The sequence below is a fragment of the Choloepus didactylus genome, chromosome 17, assembly GCF_015220235.1.
Source record: "Choloepus didactylus isolate mChoDid1 chromosome 17, mChoDid1.pri, whole genome shotgun sequence".
NCBI lineage: Eukaryota > Metazoa > Chordata > Mammalia > Pilosa > Megalonychidae > Choloepus > Choloepus didactylus.
Genome location: NC_051323.1, coordinates 5,035,715 through 5,058,862, shown reverse-complemented (window position 1 = coordinate 5,058,862; position 23,148 = coordinate 5,035,715). Strand labels below are relative to the sequence as shown.

Genomic DNA, 23,148 nt, shown 5'->3' with positions numbered 1-23,148 from the left:
CTCTGCCATCTGTCACAGTTCACCATTAGCCCTAAGCTGTGGACCTATATTTTTCTTCTACTCCTGCTCTGAACAGAATGAAACTACAATATTTAGTTGATAATCATTTGTTGAATTATAGTCTAGAGCCTCGAGGAAAGCAGGGTGAGACCCGGAGCTACAGGTCCACTTTTGTCTGAGGCTGGCTGATGAGGTAGCTTGCATGGTCTAGCATCCAAGTCGGATTGAGAGGAAAAGACTTAAACCCATCAAGCTGTACCAACTAATGCAATTGTATTTAAGTGACTTTAAATTCAGGAATCTGTTTTTAATGCCCCTGTTAATGTGGTTTTGTATTTTGTATTTTGTTTTTTTTTTGTGTTTTCAATGAAGATCCTTTTCAATGCATGATAAGATTTGGTGGCTAGCCCTGGCTCTCAGATGCAGCTAACCTGGTGCTGGTAGATGCTTTCATGTACACTATTTAACTTAATTATTTAACTTAATCTTCACTAATACTTTGTAAAGTAGGCATTATTGTCCTCAGGTGCAGATGCAAAAGCTGAGACTCAGATTAAGTAATCTGCCTGTATCACTTAGGGTACTCCAGAGAAACAGAACCAACAGGAAATCTGTTAGACTTGTTACAAGGAATTGGTTCCTGCAACTTTGGGGGCTGGCACGACTGAACTCTGTAGGGCAGGCCGCAGACTGGAAACTCCAGAAAAGGTGATGCTGAATTCCTGAGTCCAGATTCCCTGGGGGAAGCTGACTGGCTGGAAATTCCAGCAAGGATTGGTTGATGTTGAAATCTTGAGGCAGACATTCTTCTGACTTTGGAACCCTTGGTTCTTGCTGTGATGACCTCCAACTGATTGGATAAGACCCACCCACGGTATATGCAAGGTCATCTCCTTTATTTAAGATCAACTCATTGCAGATGCCAATCCAGTCTATGAAATACCTCCATAGTAGCAAGGCCAATAATTGACCAAACACCTGGACACCATGGCTTAGCCAAGTTGGTACATAAAGTTAACCATTATACTGCCTGAGATCACAGAACGAGTAAGCAAATGGCAGCGCTGGTTAAAACCCCGGTTTTAAGATTTAAAGGGGCCCTTCTCAAGTGGAGTTCCTAAGAAAATTAATCCCTAGTGTCCTAAGCTACACACTATATTTATATTACATTACATTTAAATTCTATGTATCATAATTAATTTCTCTTCTCTGCATCTAGAATGGTTAAGAGTTATGTACCACCCTTAAGAAAGTTAGTAAAATAGTCATTCAAATAATTTTTTGTGTTCTGTTCATTTAAGGAGGTAGTGGGGCGGGGCAGGAGCAAATTGGGGAGTAGAGAGGTATGTAAAATTATAGTTGGAGAGAGGGATGGAAATGTGACAGGTGTTAGATAAAGGAGCATTGTAAGGATCTTAAAAGCCCAGCAGAAGGGTTTAGCATATTTTTGACCATACCAAATTACTCTCCTTTGTTTATAAAATAAAAGAACTCAGTGTGGCTTTTTTTTTTTTTTTTTTTTTTTTTTTTTTTAAGCCTTGGTCTGGAGCAACCTGCATTATTTCCCTTAGCTTTGAAAACAAAAGTAGGGGTATGAGGGTCTTATGGAGAGAACAGAATGTCTAAGAAGGTAGAATGCATCAACAAAATGCTGATTATGATACACTACTAAATTTATTTCCCAACCTGTAGTTTGCTAAGCTCTGCTGCCTGGTATATGCCTGAATCATCAGCCTTACTAAATATTCCCTACACTTGGTATTATCAGACTTTAAAACTGTTTAAATTAATCAGTTGGGTGTGAAATAGTATCTAGTTGTATTAATTTGTATTTCCTTGATCACCACTGAGGCTGAGCATCTTTTCATATATTTGACTACTGGGATTTCCCCTTTCTGTGATTCTTGCTCGTCATTTGTCCGTTTCTTCTATTACGTTGTTTGTCTTTTTTATTAATAGGTTTTGGGTTTTTTTTTTTTTTTTTTTTAACTCTTGGATACTAATCTTTTGTGGATTGTATGTGAAATAGCTGTCTTCTGTCAGTCCTAGTAGACCCAGAACCCAGATCTTCTTTTATTATCTGTTAAGTAGTCTTTGCAGTATACCTTATTGCTAAACCAGATTAACTGGATACTTAGGAAGGACATTGGTTCCTGGTAGATTTGATAATAGCACATTGTTAGATTCATATACCATTTTTCCTTAAAAGTAGATGGGGAAGTTTTAAAAAACTTACAGTATTAGAGAATTGGCACTTGGTAATTAAAGCAAATGTATGTTTTGCTATGTCCTTAATACTGTCTTCTCAATTAATTATAACTGTGTGAAATGTATTTCAGAAATGGATTAGTTTTAGATGCTGAACAATGAAAGCCAGTCCTTAAAGTCTGATTTGTACGAATGTTATGATATGGCTAGAATGGTAAGATGGTCTGTTTAGATTTCATTCATTTCATTAATGATGTTTTATTGAAGTTATTTACTTTCTCTGCCTCGTCTTCCAGATTTTAAAGCTTTTAATTACTCGTAAAGGTGAATGGCACTAAAAGTATGTGAGATGGAATACAAACTAGTGTGTCCCAGATATCTTTCCAAGCCATGATATCTTTTCCAGGTGACACACCCTTGAATGCTTTCTTCTTTTTTGCTTTTGATTCTTGTTTGAATCCTTTTTACCTGTTTAAGAACACAGTGCCAAGGCTTCTTTTCTGATTTAAAAATATAAAATAAGTATAGTAAAACAGAAGGTGCTAATAAGAGACAGGTATTTCTCTTCATTAGCCCCTTTGGCTGGTTTGTAGTGTTGCTGATTTCCTGGGCGGCCATGCAAACAAGTTGGTCACCTAGCAACGGAAGCTGGCACTCAGCCCAGCCCTGGTGCAAGTGAGTAAGAACCTGCAGTGATAACAAAAGGGGTTCTGGCCCCATATTTGATTCTCCTTTTACAGTCTTGCTTTAATTTTTACTACATGTGAGCAGAAAATAAGCTATGAAAGAAGTTTCCTCATCTACTTCTGTGGTTTAAACTGCATAAAATCAGGGTGGAAGAAGGGAGCTCAGAAAATTTCATCTAATCTTTGTACATTCATGCTTTCCATGCCTAGCAAATAAGTTGTAAGAGCTGGCAGGTAGTAGAGACACGCTGAGTGTGAGGGCCTACGATTTTCTTACCCGTAGGGTAGTGACATTGCAAGCATTGTAGAAGTAAAGGTACTTGATGAGCATTGTGGTGAATCTTTGTAATAAATCCAAAGGATATTTTAAAAATATTTGACGTTTTTAAAAGAGCAGTTGTGGCTCTTTTTATTCAGTGCTAGGGAACAGTCTTTCAGTATGTACATGAAATCTGTAGCTTTAGCGTCTAGGTACTTTGTGTTATTTCCATTCTTTGGATTAAGTACAAGGCTAGGAAAGATAGCTATAAAATAAACAGAGTAAAGAAAATTCGGACTCTGGCAGTAATTTTTTTTTCATTTTTGTTTGAATAATTCTGAATCATAATTGTATATATTTCATCTTAGGCTACTGGGTTGTTATTGAAAAATGGGTAGATTCCCTTTAGAGGGAAGAAAAACGTGCTTAATTTTAGAGACCTCTCCTGCACTGTAGCGACTGTAATGTGGGAGGCTGCTTGCACGTTATTCACTACTGCTCTTGCATGTACTGTGAGGTGAGCCCATGTTGGTTTGATTATATTTGAGGAGTGATTGACTAGGACTGTAATTTCAGTTGAATCTAAATGATCTTGTCTAAACAATTTTAGGTGCTTTTTAAAAAAGAAATGCTAGAGGTTATTGAATAACGCCTATGATGAAAGATAAAGGGGAAAGAAGTGGAATTGGGCATGGGAAGCTTTCCGACTATGGTATAGATTTGCTCCTCCTTCACTTCACTCCTCAGGTCCTGGTTTTCTTTCTGGTATCTTTCCCCTCCTTCTGAAGAACTTACTTGAGCGGTTCTTTTAGAACAGATCTGCTGTCAACAAATTGAGTTTTCCTTATCTGCGAATGTCTGTCTCTTTCATTCCTTTAGGATATTTTCAATGGATATAGACTCCTGGGGTGACAGTTATTTTCTTTCAGTACTTAAAAAAACAATGTTGCACTTCTTTCTGGCATCCTTGGTTTCTCTTGAGAAATCGGAGTTATTTGAATCATAGTTATAGGAGATAAGTAACATATTACTTTTCTCTGGCTGCTTTCAAGATTTTTTTTTTGTCTTTAGTTGTCAGCAATTGGATTGTGAGGTGTCTGGGTATGGATTTGTTTGGGTTTATACTGTTTTGGGTTCATTGAGCTTTTTTTTTTTTTTAACACATTTATTTTGATTGTCAAAGTAATTCAAACTAATAATAACTTAAACTAAACAAAATTAAAGAGTTGAAAGTAAAAGTCCATGGTGGTGGTAGAAATAAGTACTATTAACTATTTGGTATTCATGCTTCTAGACTTATTTCTTTGGCACATACTAGTATAATCAGTGAGTTGAATTAACAGACATCGTGGGATAAAATCATAAACCATCATTACTGTCTTCTACAGTCCCTGTCCCTTTTTATTTTAATTAATTAATTAATTTATTATTATTTTTACTGAGCTTCTTTGATCTGTAGATTTATGTCTTTTGTCAAATTTGGGAGCTGTTCTTCAAATATTTTTTCTACATCACACTCTTTCTCCTCTTCTTCTGGTATTCTGATAACATGAATATCATGTTTATTATTGTCCCAAAAGTCCCTGGGACTTCCTTTTTGGTCATCTAGCCGAAAAGCTGGGGCCTTATTTTCTCTCTCCTGCATGCTTGCCACAGCTGTGCCCATATCTTAGGCCTAGTAGGGGAAGGACAGAGGGAAAAGGCAATGGGTTTTTGCCCCTCCCTCTTGAGACCACAGCTCCTGACTGAAAAGTCCCCTCTCTTGAAAAGCTTAGTTTGCCTGCTGTGGTTGGCAGAATTCTAAAGATGTCCTCCTCAGATCCCCATCCCTTGGTTATTGGGTCAAACACTAATCTACATACAGCTGCAAAGCATTTTTGCAAATGTAGTTAAGGTTATTTATCAGCTGACCTCAAAACAGGGAGATAACCCTGGGTTTTCTGGGTGGGCCCCACTGTAATCACAGGAGCCCTTAAAATCAACAGCTGGCAGCAAGGAAAGTTGGAGAGATTCATAGTGTGTGGAATTTGATCCACCCTTGTTGGCTGTGAAGGTGAGGGAGGCCCTGGGAACTCCAGTCCTACAACTGCATGTAGCTGAATTCCGCCAGCCCCTGAGTGACCCTGGGAGCAGAGTCTTCTCAGAGCCTCCCTCCACATGAGAGCATGGGTTGGCAGACACCTGGATCTTGCTCTTGTGGGACCAGAAGCAGAGAAACCAGCTGAGCCTGCTAGACTTCTGACCTACAGAGCCTTGAGAAAATAAATTTGGATTCTTGTAAGCCACAATAGAAGACTAAATACACCTACAGACTGCCTTGAGCTAGAGGTGCAAAGAGGATGGAGGAAAACAATTTCAAATTCCCCTACTTCCTGTGGGGTAGGAGAACCCTTTGCTGTTCCTCGGGCCAGAACTAGCGTTTCTCCTGAAGCTCTCTGTCCACGGCGTGGTGCCCACTTCCGAGGTCCTCACCACATTGTTTCCAGGTTAGGAGATGTCAAAGGAGGGAGAATAGTAAACTCACAACTGTTTCTGTGCTGTTTTGAATTCTAATCTTCCCAGTCCACTTGGTATTTGCTTTTCCGTGTCCTCAAATAGCTGCTCCCCGCCTTCTGTCCAGGGTTTTCAGTGCATTCAGTGGGAGAGACAGGGTGGAGTGTGCTTACTCCATCTTGCCTGGAACCAAGCCCTCAGCCTGTGTGCTTTTAAAAACTCTTAGTTTGTTATAAAAGGAATATCTACTCTTTGTGTATAGAAGGGAAAAAGTAAAACTCTTCTCCCTCAAAATCTCCACCTTTCTGCTGATACCTTGGTGTATATTCTTTCAGGTTTTTTTTCCTATGCATTTGCTTTTTTTTTTTTTTTTTTTTTAACAAAAATGGTGTCACTTAATGTGTTTCGGACACTTTTCCATGTCTGTACATACAGAGCGATGAACCTCACTTTTTTTATTATTATTATTTTATTTTGAAATAAATTCAAAGTTACAGGTACAGGTGCAAAACCAATACAAACCCCGTACACAGCTTACCCTGACCCCCCCTCCTCTGATACCCTGATCCATCAACTTTAACATGCTGTCACACCACCGTTTCTTTCTTTCCCTCCCTCCCTATCATCCATCATCTATTGCTCTGTCTTCTGAACATATGAAAGCAAGCTGCACACATCCTTGAATAAACAGTATAATTCACATTTACATTTCCCATGAACAAGAACATTCTTTTATGCAATCCCATTAAGCACAGCTAAGGAGTTCAAGAAATTCAACATTGATACAAAGCTTAAATTCTATATTGCCTTTTTTTTTTTTTTCACTTATGTCCCAGCTGTGTCCCTTTGAGCCTCCTGTCCTCCATCTTCAGATCCCATCCAGGATCATCCTTGGCATTCAATTGTCATCTATTTAGACTGTCTTTTTTTTTTTTCCAATTGTGGAAACATATACAGCCTAAATCTTCCCATTCCACCCCCTCCCTAGCATTCCACTAGTAGGATTAATCGCATTTAGAATGTTGTAATGCTATCACCTTCCTACCATCCATTACTAGAAATTTCCCTTCACCTCACAAACAGCAACCCTACACTCATTTCTTAACTCCCATTGCCCCTTCCCCCACTTCTCATAACCCATACTCTCCTTTTCATCTCTGTGGTCATATTCTCTGATAATTTCTTTGTGTTTACTGTGGGGCTTAAATTTAACCTCTTAAATCCATAACAATCGTGTTTTTCTCTGATACCAACTTAACTTCAATAGGACCCATAAACTATGTTCCTATACTCCTCCATTCCCCCGCCTTTATATAGTTCTTGTCAAATATTCCATATTTTACATTGAGTCCAAAACCACTGATTTGTCATTAGAGTTTATGTATTTTATATCCTGTAGGAAGTAAATAGTGGAGTTACAAACCAAAAATTATTGACTTCTATTTGTATTCCATTGTGGTTGGAGAATGTGCTTTGAATATATTCAGTTGTTTTTTTTTTTAATTTATTGAGGCTTGTTTTATGTCCCAGCATATTGTCTGTTCTGGAGAAAGATCCGTGATCACTAGAGAAAAATGTGTGTCCTGGTGCTTTGGGATGTAAGGTTCTATATATGTCTGTTGAAATTCTCTGTATCTCTCTCTCCTTTCTTTGTTTCTCTGTCGGTAGGCCTCCCTTTAGTATCTGAAGTAGGGACGGTCTTTTATTGGCAAAATCTCTCAGTATTTGTTTGTCTGTGAAGAATTGAAGCTCTCGCTCAGTTTTGAAGGAGAGTTTTGCTGGATAAAGTATTATTGGTTGGAGATTTTTCTCTCATAATTTTAAATATGTCATGCCACTGCCTTCTTGCCTCCATGGTGGCTGCTGAGTAGTCACTACTTCGTCTTATGTTGTTTCCTTTGTATGTGGTGATTTGCTTTTCTCTTGCTGCTTTCAGAAATTGCTCCTTCTCTTCAGTATTTGACAGTCTGATCAGAATATGTCTTGGAGTGGGTTTATTTGGATTTATTCTATTTGGAGTTCGCTGGGCATTTATGCTTTGTGTATTTATATTGTGTAGAAGGTTTGGGAAGTTTTCCCCAACAATTTCTTTGAATACTCTTTCTAGACCTTTACCCTTCTCTTCCCCTTCTGGGACACCAATGAGTCTTAAATTTGGACATTTTATTTTATCTATCATATCCCTGAGATCCATTTCAATTTTTTCAATTTTTTTCTCCATTCTTTCTTTTTTTCTTTCATTTTCTGTTCTGTGGTTGTCGAGGACGCTGAGTTGTTGTTCAACTTCCTCTAATCTTGTATTATGAGTATCCAGAGTCTTTTTAATTTGGCCAACAGTTTCTTTTATTTCCATAAGATCTTCTGTTTTTTTATTTACTCTTGCAATGTCTTCTTTATGCTCTTCTAGGGTCTTCTTTATGTCCTTTATATCCTGTGCCATGCTCTCATTCTTTGACTGTAATCTTTTGATTAATTGTGCCAAGTACTGTGTCTCCTCTGATTGTTTGAATTGGGTGTTTGGGATTGGGTTCTCCACATCGTTTGGTTTTAGCAAATGCTTTAAGATTTTCTGTTGTTTTTGGCCTCTTGGCATTTGCTTTGCTTGATAGCTGTGATCTTCCAGGACCTCTGCTTAGGGAAGGCTGTGCTATGTCACAAGTGCATGCCTTCCATCAAGGGAAGCCCTGGGCCGCCAGGCCGTGCAGGGGCGCTCCCAGCCTGATGCAAAAATGGCTGAATGGGGCGTCTCGACCCCCCCCCCCCACTTTTCGCATAGCTCTGCCTTCCCAGCTACGGGATAACTAGCTGTGGTTGCACCCGAGGCCACTGTCCACAGCCGATACTGTGGCATGTGCGGGGTGCTGTGGGATACACTCCCCGTCAGACTGGGTTTCCTGGCGCGGCTCTGGGCTGTGGGTACTGCCCCGGGCAGGAGTGTCGCCAGCACACCGGGAAGCCGGCTGCAAGGAGTGCGGTTTCTTTCTCCTTTTGGTCCTCCCCTCTGTCCCTCTGGCCCCAGGACAATCAGCAGCAGGTGTGGGGAGGGCTGTCCTACACACCAGACACTGAGGCGTTGGCTACGGCCCACTCCTGCACTGCTTCACTATGCGGTTCTCACTGCCGTATCTGCAGCCGCTCCCAGGCCCCACACTGCAGCACGGCCACAGGACTTTCAGCCTGCTCACTCACTCATTTCAGAATGCAGACTCCCGGTTTCACCAAGTGCACGGCCCCTGTGGATTTAGCAGACCTTGTCCGGCTGGTGTATCTCTGGAAGTGGTATTTTGGGTCTCTTTCTGGTTTTTATCTAGTATTTTTCATGGAGGTGTTTTTTTGCCGTCTCACCTAGCCGCCATCTTAGGTTCTCCCAAACCTCACTTTTTAACAGACTAGTAATCCTGGTGATAGTAGCAGCTCACATTTCATTTAATCCTCACAGTGGTCCAGAAAGGACCATGCGGTACTTTCTCCACTTAAGATAAGGACGCTGAGGCCCAAGGGTGTTAAGTAATTTGGCCAAGACCTTACAGCTATTAAGTGATAGAGCCTTCTCTCTTAACCTGCGGTTTTTTGGGTATGCCTTGGATTACTTAGCTAATCCTTTGTTGGTGGGCATGAGTTCTCTCCTTTTTTTTTTTTTCCCCTATCACAGACAGTACATCCTTGAGCATGCTTTTTATACATTGCCACTGCATACCTCTGAAAATACTGCTGTAGTATAGCACCTAGAAATCAATTTATTCACATTAAATCCTTATGTTTTTCTAATTACCCTCTTAAAATGTTGCTGTTACTCTCCTAGCAGTAGTCTGTGAGAATGCCAAGTTCTAGAGAGGGGCAATGGGAAAATTCCTTCCTGTCATGTAGGCTACAGATAAATTGGAATTGGGTACTTATTAGGAGAGTGAAACAAAGCCCATTCTTCCTGTCAAGTGGGGTAAAATCATATAAAGTGATGTCTCCCAGTCCATTCGTGATTCTTTTTCTCTTTTCCAGAATTTCGATTCGGACATTAGCAGTGTCGGCATAGAGGGCTGCTGGCAGGCAGACAGCCAGCGGCTGCTGAATGAGGTCATGGCAGAGCACTTCTTCCGACAGGGAATGCTGGATGTGGCCGAGGAGCTCTGCCAGGTAGCCGGGGTGCCGACCGAGAGGGATGGAAAAGCAGTGAGGAGCTCCTTGAGGTTTCCCTTACTTGCAAGTGGGGTTTAAGGTGTCTTCTGGCTGTAGGTAGAATCTCAACATTTTAATTACCAGGGCTGACCTCATTTTATTAGGAACTGGAGAAAATACAGTTCTAGAACTTGTTATCCGGATGGTTCTTCCCTTGTTCTTGGTCCAGAAATTAGAGATCCCAGGTCACGCACCAAGGGGGCCAGGGTGATACTGCTTTCTCCACGTCCTCTTCTGATAGGGAAGGTTAGTGAGGCAGAGAAGAAAAAGAGGGGTTGATGCTTGTTCTGATCTGTCTCGGCTTATAGGAGCTTATTTATGAAATGAATTTCAAGCTAAAATCTACTTCAGGTGAGCAGTGTTGTGTTTTATTTCTGTTTTCAACCATCCTGGAGATTTCTGAAGTTTACCAACACCACCCAGACAGTGAGATCAAAATTATTGTTTCCATTCTACAGTGAGAAAGCTGAGGTCTGGAGAAACGAGTAACTTGGCCCGAAACCATCCATGTTCTCAGTGAAGGAACTGGGATTCAGTCCAAATTTCGTGTGACTCCAGGCTCTGTTCTGAGCCACCAAATGCTACTGCATTTTCCATTTAGAAAAAATGAAGGACTGTAAGAATTAAATAGCTGACAGCCAGTCTGTAAACTGAACCTCTCACCTAAGCCTTTTAAACAATTCAGATAAATAACTCAGGTCTTTCTGTGTATCTGACAGGGATTTTCTGTGGGTGTTCATATAACGTTCCTAAAGTAAATGGTGTCATTTGGATTAAGTTTGTTTGTAAGTAATAAAGACCTAAAAATAACAGTGATTTAAACAAAAATGAAGTTTATTTCTCTCAGAGAAATCTGAGGTAGGGGGCAGTGCACAGCCTGTGTGGTAGCTTTGCTCCATGAAGCTCTTAGGAACCTCGGCTTTTTGTAGCTCTGCTTTTCCTGGGTGTGGCCCCTGTCCTCATGGCCCAGAATAGCAGCTGGAGCCACAGCCACCACTTTGTATTCCAGGAAGGGACAAAGAGCACATGCTTATATTTCATTGGCCTAAACCGGTGTCATGCAAGACCAGACCCAGCTTCATTTCATTTGGGCATGTGCCTTACTGAAATTTGGGGGTTCTACTACTATAGTAAGGGGGAAGAAGGAACCCAGGGGGGCAGTCAACAGTCTCTGCTGTAGAAATATATGTTAAAAGGAAGTTATTTTTAATGATTTTCCCCATCATTTTATAATCTAGGATATGCTTTTACCCCTATTTCTTTACCCTGATTACTGGTAACAGAAATTCTTTCCTTTTTTTTCAGGAATCTGGTCTTTCTGTTGACCCAAGTCAGAAAGAACCATTTGTGGAGCTAAATCGAATATTAGAAGCATTAAAAGTCAGAGTTCTGAGACCTGCTCTGGAGTGAGTTACTAACTTTGTTTCCTTTGAATACTTTGAGAGAATTCTCAATAAGAAACCTAATGAGAAAACGTTTTGGAGATTTTCAGATTTATCGTATTTATTTTCTTATTTATCTTATCTCAGGTACACTTTAGAGAAATCAAGAGAGAAAATTTATTAATTTCTTTCAGCTTGGTGGAATGTGGGGATGTGCAACGTGAGCAAATGGTTAGCGCTTACTTCACTTGTTGGTTAGTTTCAATTCCCGTGAGAGAGAAGGGTTTTCTGTACCAGGGCTCAGCCATGGACCAGCTTTATAACTGAAGGGCACTGTCCAGGGGTTCCTGGTTTGAGATGTGAGCCGCCATAATTTGCTGGCCTCCTAGAACACAGTGTAATTTGCTGTTGGAACTAAATGGCATGCAGGAAGAGAGTAAATATTGTTATGAAGGTGCCCTGTTCTTATTACTGATGTAATATTTGATGATTCACTGTGTACTTGCCACTGATAAGGAATTATCTGAAATAACTGAGGAAGCTATAGTAAATATTATCCTAGGGAGGGTTGGCAAAATTTTCTGTAAAGGACTAGATAGTAAATATTTTAGGCTTTGTAGACCACATAAGGTCTCTGTCACATATCCTTTTATTTTACAACCTATTTCTTAAAAAAAACTTTAAGAACCATTCTTGGCCATTTGGTGTACAAAACTGGCAGCAGGCCAAATTTGACCCTTGGCCATAATTTGCTGACCCTTGTCCTAGATTTTTTTTTTTCCAATTTTATTGAGATATATTCACACACCACACAAACTATCTAAAGTATACAATCACTGGCTCACAGTATCATCATGTTGTTATGCATACATCCCCGTGATCAATTTTAGAACATTTTCATTATTCCAGAACAGAAATAAGAATAAAAAATAAGACTCAAATCCTCCCATATCCCTTGTTCCCCCCTATTGTTACTATACCATAGTATTGGTGTAGTAAATTTGTTACTATCGATAAAAGAATATTGAAGTATTACTGTTAACTATAGTTCACAGTTTGCAATAGCTTGTTTTTTTCCACATATCCCTCTATTTCTGTTATTTTTTTTACACTTGTAGTAGTTCATGCAAGAACTTATTTACATACATGACTTTAAACAACCACTTTCAATCAAATTCAACTACAGTATGGCACTGTTGCTTATAATCCCAGTCATGAGCCACCATCACTTCTTTCCATTCCCAAGCATTTAAGTTCAACCCCATTAACAATTCTGTACATAATAGGTAACTGCTCCCCCTTCTATTAACTTCTGTCTATCTCTAGGTAACCTATATTCTTCATTTTAAGACTTTTGAGTTTACATGTTCTAGTTAGTTCATATTAGTGAAATCATATAATACCTGTCCTTTTGTGTCTGGTTTATTTCACTTAGCAGTATGCCCTCAAGGTTCATTTGTGTTGTCACATGCTTCAGGACCTCATTCTTTCTTACTGCTACATAATATTCCATTGTATGTGTATACTATGTTTTGCTTATTCACTCATTTGTTGGTGGACTCTTTGATTGTTTCCATCTTTTGGAAGTTGTGAACAATGCCGCTGTGAACATCAGTGTGCAGGTGTCTGTTCGTGTCCCTGCTTTCAGATCTTCTGGGCATATAACTGAATAGCAGAGTTGCTGGGTCGAGGGCAAGTCAATGTTCGTTTTCTGAGGAAGCACCAAACTGTCCGTGAGAAAAGGATGTGGAGACAAAAGAATATATGGGAGATGCTACATATAATATTCCCATAGTATCTTTCTCTAAGAGATTCACTTCAGCATATTAAATGGATCCTCATTAAAGTAAAGAAGCTCATTTAACTTTGTATAGCCCAGTGATTCCCATGCATATTTGACCAAGGAACTCCTCCTCTTTTGCCCCAAACACCTATTAAAACCCCACAAAATTGGAGTTCTATAAAATGGAAAACAGTAGTTTAATAGAAATCTCCATTACCACAACTCAGACTTTTCCAATTCTTGCCTATTACTGGTGGATGCAAAGCAGATATTTACTGAGCATCCCTCATGGGCAAGGTACAGAAAATTCATTTTGCAAAAGGTGAGAAATGTGGGATACCAGTTTGGGGAATTCTGTTTCAGATAAAAGGGGGCAAATCCCCGCTGATTGCCTAGGATTTACTGTTTGTATATGTGGGGAGGAAGCGTCATGGCACACCCACAGGGAAAAGAAGAGGGTGCGGGGCTGCAGTGGTTCCTCCAGATCTGTATGGAAGACAATTCCATCTGAGCTTGCTGAGCATGGGGTTGGAACAGAGGAAATTGTTCTGGAAAGTGGATGAGACCAAACTGGATCAGGGCAGGCCTTAATCCAGTAGACTGGAGTTACTGATTATCTGCAAGCCACCATCAGGACCCTGCAGGCTTCAGAAGAAGCATGGCCCTGCTGATGCCTTGGTTTTGGACTTCCAGCAAAACTGAGAGACAATGAATTCCTGCATTTAAGCCATCCAGCCTGTGGAACTTTGTTACAGCAACCATGGCAAACTAAGACACCAGCCTTCCTTTTCTGATTTACGTTTTTAAAACATTATTTTGTACAAAACCTCCATATTTGAGTTTTGAGTCAGCAGTAGCTGAAATAGGTAATATATGGACAAGATGCAAAGCCCAAAAAGATACAAACTGTACACAGTGAAAAATCTTTTCCCTAATCTGCCTCCCAATCACCTAACTTCCCTCCACCAGGCAGTCACCATCAACCTTTTTCTTGTGTGTTCCTCTAGAGATATTCCATTCATTTCTAAGCCCGTGTGTATTATGTATATCTTTTTATGCATAAATGGTTGCATACTATACACACTGACCTGTATCTTGTTTTTTTCACTTAACATTGAAAATTTACCTGTATCACTGCATCTAGAACTTTACTTATTTGGTTAATTAAGGCTTAGATTCTGTTTTAGGGAGTATACCCTACTATTACTTTACCAGTTCCTATGGGTGGACATTTGGTAGTTTCTAATCTTTTGCTTTATAAATGCTGCAGCAGTGAATATCTCTTGCACTTTATTTTGAGCAGGCCCAACTGTCTCTGTAGGGTACTTTCCTAGAATGTTGGGTCAAAGTGCATTTAAGATTAGGATTGATATTACCAAATTGCCCTCCATAAAGGTTGTTCCAAATATAGCCCTGCCATTAATAGAGAGGGTAGGTCCGAGTCGGGTTGGTTCCTGTCCTTGCTATCACAGTGGATTCTCCCCCACCCCCTCCAACCCCTTTTAAATCTTCGAAGATCTGATAAGTATGTGGGAGAGGAAGGAAGGGCACCTCCTGTTTTCACTTTGCGTTTATCTCATGAGTGAGGTTGATCTTCTCTAGGTCTGCTCACACCTTCAGTCTGGCAAAGGTGTCTTCTCTGGCCCGGCTGACAGCCTTTAAGACAGTGGGCCCTGCTGCGAGCTGCTCCCACCGGAGGCTGGAGACTGTTTCCCCGTGCCTGCGGGAGTGTCTCACCACTGTCTGTGGGCTCCCTGTCTCAGCAGAATGCCATAAGGGGACAGAAAACAGCCAAATGATTGAAAGAAAGGAGAGAGAGAAGACACAGAAGTTTTCACAGAAGAGAAAAAATATCTTGTTAGTTTAGACCACAGAAGGGTTTTGGATGAGCCAAGCCAAAAATGGTATCAGCTAGACTGCTGAACTATGGTGGGTCTCCCTTCCCAGGCCTGGTGACTCGGTGGGAATAGAAATAAAAACCACACAGGAATGTGAGAAGAGGCTGCCGTTGTGGTTTCTTGGTGGTGTTTGTGGTCAGGACTTAGAGAAACTGTAGTATCCATGAATACAATGCAGTTTATCATAATGGGGAAAGTTCTAGAAATAAAGGAGGTAGGCAGAGCCACCTGATGGTGGAGACCTGACTACCTCTGGGAATGAGGGTGACAGTGATTAAGCAGTTTCTGGTGTCTGTTTTCTTATTCTTGGTTGTGGCTTCCTGTAGGCGGGCAGTCTTGCCGTCTCAGGCATTTTTAATGGCCACATAGAACCAGAGAGGAAACAAGGCTCTGATAGATGGGCCAGTGGAAAAAAGGAATCAGGGCTTGGGCAGGTTGGAGGTTTGTTTTTTGTTTTTTTTTTTTTTTTTTTTGAGGGGGGGGAGTCAGGGCAATGGTTGGGGCAGGGGAGTCTTAATTCTGAGAAGGCAGAACAGGAGGCTTGAGGGATAAGTTAACTCACCCTGCCCATGTGCAAAGTCTGCTGGAGAAAAGGCAGCTCTATTAAAGAGAAACCAATTGAAAATGGAACGAAGTGCCTAGGGGAAAGGATGCAGAAGGGAAGACAGCACCATGGAATGTAGAGGCAAGGAGGGAAAAAATATCGGGGATGATAATACTACTATTTTCTACTGTCTGTTTTACACTGTTTGCTGGCAGAAGTTTATATGAACTCTAGGACAGAAAGAATATTCATGGCCATCACATCTGAGTACGTCCTCACCAAGGACTTGAGCGTTGTCAGCAAGGAGCAGGCAGCTGTGATTAGGGAGGAATTGAGAACCTTCTTTAGAAAGGGAAAATGGAAACGAACTGTCCCTGAGATGAATCGTATAAAAGAATACGGGACTAAACTAGCCAGGAGGGAGAACGCACATCTGGAAAAGAGGAGAGGGAGACCTAGGAGAACAGACTTCACAGTTGGGGCTTGTAGAGTGCTGATCTGTTGGTAGTGCAGGTTTATAAAATCTCTTGGGTTTGTGGTGAGAAATTAGTAATAAATAGGGCAGTGCCATAGTTAACTGCTTTGAAAACAAATCCGTCACCCGTGGGGCTGTGCTGTCCAGTACGGAGGCCACCTGCCATTTCCTGCATTGCCAAGAACCCCGTGTCAAGATGGAAGCATTTTAAAATAGTTTTAATACTGTCCTTTGCTTGATTTTTTAAGTAGTATTTAAGAAGGACAAAGAACTATGCCAACTCTGAGATGAGTGAAATGTTAGTAATTCCAGTAATTTGAAAGATAACTCAGAAATGGTATGCCAGCTACCCTTTTCAATCCCTAATGCAAAGTTAGAGGGTATTGATCTCTTGTTTTGACTGACCTTTGGTGTCTGTCCTTTCTGCCTTTCTCTGAGCTGTTGAGGGATTTGATTCAGTCCCTGATAACGTCCAGCCAAGTATGGAGGGACCCTGGCCTCACCGTGGAGTAAACCTGACCGTCAGCTTTTAGCCCCACGGGGAAAGCCCTAAATTTAGGAAGCTAGGAAAAGAGAGTATTTGGAACCCTCTGAAAATGCTGTGAAAGGTTGGGGTGGAGTGTGCTGTGGGAATTGGCAGGAGGCATTTCATTTCAATATTACCAGAAATAGATACCAACCCAGATTGGCAGATTGCAGGAGCTGATAGATACACAGCCTAACGCTGCCCATTAGGCTCCCCTGAACAGCTAACTACAAAGGTGAGTCTTGTTTTTAATGATTTTGGAATAATATGGAAATTGTAAATATGGAGTAACAATATGCCAAGTCTTTCCAGAGGCCTGACAGTTAGGGTCATGAATGCTTAATGTCTCCGCTGGGTAATTGTGTAGATGGGAGTCACTGCTAACTTAGTTGCCTGAGTAATAATGTTTTGGAGACTCTTCATAGAATTGGCCCCAAAGTTGCAGTGGCGATCACAGATAACTGACATTGATGACCTTACCAGGCGTCATCTTTCTGGTCTACACTGCTTCTTTAAACAGGGAGTGGTTCCAAAGCTGACACTGTTCCCATGGCCCACGTTGGAGATTTAGGAGCAGATCTTTTTTTAAATCACAGTAAAGCAATAATTTAACTGAATCTTTAGTTATCTTGCTGCTTGTGGTATAGTGGTGGTTGGTTTTTAAAGGTTAAAAATCAAAAGTTTTCTGCTAGAAATGTCGCAATCCAGAATACAGCATCCTCTTCCCCAGTATGGCCTTAACTGATTTTTTTTTTTTTTCCTTCTTAATTCTGGTCATATGTCCTCTAGCACTTTGTAGGCAGTGGCATCAACATTTTTGTTGTGTGCTTTGTACTTTCTGGATTTGGTTGATAACAGGTTGATCAAGGTTTTGACTGTCTTCTACTTTTATACCTCCTCAGTGAAACAAATACCCAAATAATTCAGTGTGAACTTCTAGCTAAGAAAACTTAAAAATTTTTGAAGGGAATTGACCACTACATGCATATAGTCATAATTCCCAGTATGTATTTTGTAGTTGGCACTACAAAAAAATCACAGAGGCTCTGAATATTACATGGAAGTGCCCAAGTAACTCTTTTAAATACAATTTTTCTTACTAAAAATATGACTTTGTTCATTCAGTCAGTTAACACACATCCAGTAGTTTGTTATTGAGTGTGTGTCTGTGCCAGTCCATAACCCTTTGAGGTGTACCCATTTACAGTAAGGAAACAGGTTTTAGAGAATTAGGTTAACAGGTTGCCCAGATCCGTACCACGGAGCGAGGGTTTATGTCCATATGTCTTTGACTTAATTAACCTGTGCTCTTCTGTCACTGCCCTCCATTCTGAGCAAGAGGGTGCACGTGAACAAGGCAGGGCTGCTGCCTTCAGCAGACCAGAAGCTACCACCGAGTATATTGTGATAAGAGCCATGTGAGGTTTGAATAAATAACATCTAGAGTTCTGTGGATGGAGAAATATTAGGAAAATTGCAGAAAGGGTGGTAATGAGGTCTGGGCCTTGAATTTTTCAGCCTACTTTTAGCTACTCAATTCATATTTGTACTTTGGCAAAAACTGAACTTGAATCTAGGTTAGGGATAGTTTCACGCGGCTTCAGACTTCGTGGAGGAAACAGATGTGCTGGGAACAGCTTTAAATCACCTGGAGGTGGCACTGTCATTGTGGTGCCGGTTGACAGATTATGTTACCCGAATCCGTGTGCGTGGTGTTCTTGGCCTGCACCTCCCTCCACTGCCGTCCTGTTTGTTCTCAGCGGGCCTTTTATTTCCCTTAACTCTTCACATTTCAGGTGCCTCTAATCTATCCTCTCGGCCAACTCGCTGCTTTCTTCACCCCTCCTGGTACAAACCCCTTGGTTTTCCATTTCACTTTTCCCTCCTCTCAAAAATGAAAGGTGGAGTGGCAGGGGTCTTGGGGAGAAATGCAAAACTAATTTCCTGTTCTCTCTGATTCTTCAAGATTCGTAATAATGGGCCATAGACATCCTGACTTTGTTTCCCTAACCGTCTCTCTCTGTGTACCATCCTGGGCTTGCCTTCTCTTTGTAGAGTAACCTGTTACCTCTGAGGTGATGTTCTCTCCTCTGTTAAGGTCGGTAGACAGCCTTCTCTGTGCACAGTTCCAGTATGCACAGATTTCAGTGACCACTTGTGGTGGCTTGGCTTACTTACCTCCAAAAAACTCACTCTTAATCTGAATCCATTCCCGTGGGTGTGAGCCCATTGTATACAGGACCTTTTGAAGATGTTATTTTTAGTTAAGGTCCTGGAGACATTACCCTTAGGAATTCAGGTGACTGAAAGTTATTTTCTTCCTGTATGTCAGACTCCTCCCCTGCTGCCCTTAAAAATTGGGATTGTGCTATACATGCTTTTTCTGTCGTCTTCCCAATTAACATTGTATTGCGAACATTTCCCCATAAAAATGAGATACACTGGTTTTTGTTTTGTTTTTTTTTTTGTTTGTTTGTCTTTTGTGAATTGTGGTATTTGTGGACTTGGCCCTGTTTTTTGTTTGCTTTCATCATTTATTAAAATTTGCATTTACTCTTGCTTGGTTCCCTTCTTTAATTTTACAAACTCTAGCACATATCCTTCTAATCAGACATGGCAAAAAAAAAAAAAGAAAAAAGAAAAGCTCCCAGCTCCCTGCCCCTCCTTAGTTGTTAGTAGAAAAATGTGGTCAGGCTTTTAGGAGGGAGGAGGCAGGACCTAATTTAAATGGAAGCCTTGGAACTGGAGGTCAGGGAGGCACCTGGCCGAGCAGAGGCTGGGGGTGCTGAGCTCTGGGTACTGAGGGCTGCGGCCTGCCTGGTGTCAGCGAGGTTGCCCAGACTGGGTGCTGCGAGGATCCAAGGCTTACTTAAATTCAAGTCACTATCTCCAAAGCAGGGAATTCATATTTTAAAAGTCACGTTGACTTTGAGGGCAAAGAAGCTTTGTAATTTGACTCTTCAGATGTGGAGGAACCAACAGGCTGAAGAGAAGGTTCACACACCTTTGCAGCCCCTGTGGGGAGAGTGGGTTCAGTGACCCTGCAGCTCTGTGGAGTCGCATTCCAGGCAGTGGGTTCGTTATGGATTACAAACACTTCGTTCTTGTGGGTTTTGGAATGAACTCAAAGTTCATCATTCACATCCAGTTCAGATTCCAGTGGTCTTTGGTTAACTGGGTTAGGTGAGAAATATTTGTGTTTAGAGAAGTAAAGTAACACAACTTTACTACCTGATCACTAAATTTATTTTAAAGCTGGTTGTATACTCTTCCACTTTAGTGCTCACCTGACCTGGTAGTTCCAGCTCAAGATTGGTTTTTCCACTTGTTTATGCTCATAGAGGTCCAAGTGCCGTAATTTGGTTCATTCAAAATTGTGAATATTGTGCTTTTCCCTCCACAGCACTCTGCTTCTACAGATCTTTTTGGCACTGTGCAGTTCACTATGTGGTGTTTAGGAAGCTTTATCTCCTGGTTAGATTGAAAGCACATTGAAGGGAAATATGTATGTTTACTGTTTTTATTCCAGGGTGAGTAGCACAGAATTGTGCAGCTAATGAAAGTTTAAAAATAAACTTTGGTTTGTTTTTGGTTCATCTGTAAACAGGCTGGTTTAACAGGAAAACAGTAGTGGATCGAGGGAATCAGGCAGTGAATCTTGTGGCTGACCCCTGCTTCCGAGTGTGGCCTTGTGCACTTCCAGATACGTCAGAGTCATTCTTGTCTTGGTTTAAAACCTTGCTAAACGTGTAACGGTCATATGGATTAATGTTTTTTCTTTTGTTGGCTGAAGGACATCTCTGGGTGTAGTTGGTGTCACAGCTTCTTTCTTTATAGTCTCTGGGCTTGAGGACTGACGTTACCACAGACAGCCACAGGGTGGCACACCAAACCCTTTTTTCAGGCTACCGGACTTCCAGCAAGTTTTAACACCCTTGTTTCCGCCCTTGATTCATTTTAAAATCCTTTTGTTTTTTCCTTCTCTGCTTGTTCCTTAGGTGGGCGGTATCAAACCGAGAAATGCTCATAGCCCAGAACAGCTCTTTGGAATTTAAGCTACACAGACTGTATTTTATTAGCTTGTTAATGGGTGGAACTACAAATCAGCGAGAAGCATTACAGTATGCTAAAAATTTTCAGCCGTTTGCCCTAAATCATCAAAAAGGTGAGTCTGGAGTCAAATGTTCTCAGTGTTTGGAAGAGGGCAGTAGCCACCACTGAAATTTAACAATCTACCTGAGACATGATTTGCTGATAGACCAAAGCAATGTAGATGATGGTCACTTCAGAAAAAGCTCTGAATGGGTCTGGAACAAAAGTGAAAAGTCAGAGACATTGCAGGTATCTGGGATTTCGTGTTAAACTGAGAGGACACAGGAGAAGGAGCCGAGTGTGTCAGTACCAAGGCCGGGTGTCGGCCCGAGTGTGCCAGTGTCCCCACACCTCTGGTTAGTGGTAATCATGCTGCCCTGTGTATAAGAATAAAAACTCAGTTCCGTATTCCATGAATACTGCCTTTGCTTCCTCCTTTCTCCATGCTGCTGCTTTCATTTGGGGTGGGGAGAGAAGCCAAACTCAAGGACCAGAATTTAGAAGACACTGTTAAACTATTTGAGGCTCTGTCAGGTGGGGCATTCTTGCCTTTTTCAGCCTCCTACCTGTCGGTGAGCTCTGTTTCAAGTGGGATCACTCACTCCTCCTAACGGCTGATGCTCCTGTTCAGATATTCAGGTTTTGATGGGCAGCCTGGTGTACCTGAGACAAGGGATTGAGAACTCACCATATGTCCACCTGCTCGATGCAAACCAGTGGGCGGACATCTGTGACATCTTCACCCGGGACGCCTGTGCCCTGCTGGGGCTCTCCGTGGAGTCCCCCCTCAGTGTCAGGTATGGGAACGGGCGCCACCTCCGCCTGAGACGCGCACTGCACCACGCAGCTCCTTGTCATCCAGCTCTTGGTGTTTAAAGCAGAGGGAACCTTTTTGCTCCTGGGCAGCCAGGTGCACCTTGACAACAGGAGTGCAGTTGGTATCTTGGAGTCTTCATGGTTGGCAGTGATGCTCAGTTTTAGGACAGTAGTTCTCAGAATATGACCTGTGACCCCTGGGGTCTCTGAGAGCATTTCCCCCTGTGTAGGCATTTGCACGGATGGTGCAGAAGCAGTGGTGGGTAAAACTGCCGGAGCCTTAGCATGAATTGGGGAAATGGTACCAAACTCCCGACGTACTCGTCATATTCCTCACCACCACACACTTGCAGTTTCAGAAATGCTGGTTTCACTCGAGAATGTTCATGATGAAGTGTTAAAAATGACTACTTTTATTAAATCTCAGCCTTGACCTATACATCTCTTCAATATTATGTGTGACAAAATAGGATGTATACATAAAGCACTTCTGCTTCAGGCCTAAGTATGATAGTTATCTTGAGGAAAATCTTGAGGAATAGAACTAGTGTGTTGTTTAAATTATGAGCTGTATTAGCTGCTTTTTTTCATAGAACACAATTTTTACTTGAAGGTATCACTAACAGACAAGCTCAGGTTTTTTGGCAGATTTTTTTCAAATGAATGAAAAAAATATTAAAAATAAAAATGATGTTTGTATTTTTTTTATTTTACTGCATTTCTCCCGTATTGGTGAGGTTTATTTAGTGAACTTAATTTTTTTAAAATAGTAACTGTTTTTCAGTAACTATAGGAAACATACCATTGGGCCTGGGCAGGGGATGGGAAAATAAGTTATTTTTCTTCTAATGGCAATGGCTGGGTTCACTTTTAGTGAAGCAGAGGGCTCTCTGCCCTGCCCAGCAGCCAGGCCCTCGGTACGTGGTGTCTGGAGGAACTGACGTCTCCTTGGACCAAGCAGTCTGACACCTGGTCTGGTACTGACATTTCCTCTTCTGCTCTACCAGTTTCTCAGCAGGTTGCGTGGCGCTGCCAGCTCTAATTAACATCAAAGCCGTGATTGAACAGAGGCAGTGCACTGGAGTGTGGAACCAGAAAGATGAATTACCCGTGAGTTCAATTCTCTACTCACTGTTCACTTTTCTTCTCATTAGAACAATGTGGAAGTGAAAAGTTTAAAATGCCTATCTTCCTTTTTAACCAGGAAATGCTGTTGTAGCCATTGGCTTCTATTAAACCATAGAAATGGGAAACTAGTACATTTTGGAGGTACTGGAGAAGTTTTCTCCAAATAACCATCAGTTACAGTGGCGGTAAAAGCTAATGAAAGAAGGCATTGGAAGTGGGGAGGGTGGTAAGCACTGCTGCATGCAGCGTTCACAAACCATTCATACTGTCATCTTTTAAAATATAAAAGTGGTGAGTTAATTTAATTAGATTTAGTTTTGTCTTGAGCACTGATCTTTATTAGATCATGGGTGTTTGCTGGTTGTATTTTTCTAGTACCAATTAAAATAAACTCATAGCAGTTAACCTGAAGATTGGCCCTGTAACACTTGAAATCCTCAGGGTACCACCGATGCCGTGTGTCCGCTGTGACAGCAGACAGGGCCATGCTTTCAAATATCACCTCCAGTCACTTTCCAGCTCTGACTGCTCTGAGCAATAGTTTGCTCATCTCTAAAATGGGGATCATCCTTTACTTTATGGGGCTTTGGAAGGCTAGAGCTAACATAGGTGTGCTTAGAATAATATGGGCCCCTGATAGGTGCTCAGTGAATTGTGGCTGTCATAGTGTGGCTGTGATATGGTG

At 41.3% G+C, this 23,148-nt stretch overlaps 1 protein-coding gene across 1 annotated transcript in view; it reads left to right on the top strand.

The window, feature by feature from the left end:
- RMND5A (required for meiotic nuclear division 5 homolog A) overlaps window positions 1-23,148 on the top strand; it is a 52,944-nt gene that overhangs the window by 23,211 nt on the left and 6,585 nt on the right. Inside the window, exons 3-7 of the mRNA XM_037806808.1 lie at window positions 9,643-9,777; window positions 11,125-11,225; window positions 20,426-20,592; window positions 21,151-21,316; window positions 22,343-22,445. Coding sequence (XP_037662736.1) covers window positions 9,643-9,777; window positions 11,125-11,225; window positions 20,426-20,592; window positions 21,151-21,316; window positions 22,343-22,445 — 672 coding nt within the window. The remainder of the gene's footprint in view (window positions 1-9,642; window positions 9,778-11,124; window positions 11,226-20,425; window positions 20,593-21,150; window positions 21,317-22,342; window positions 22,446-23,148) is intronic.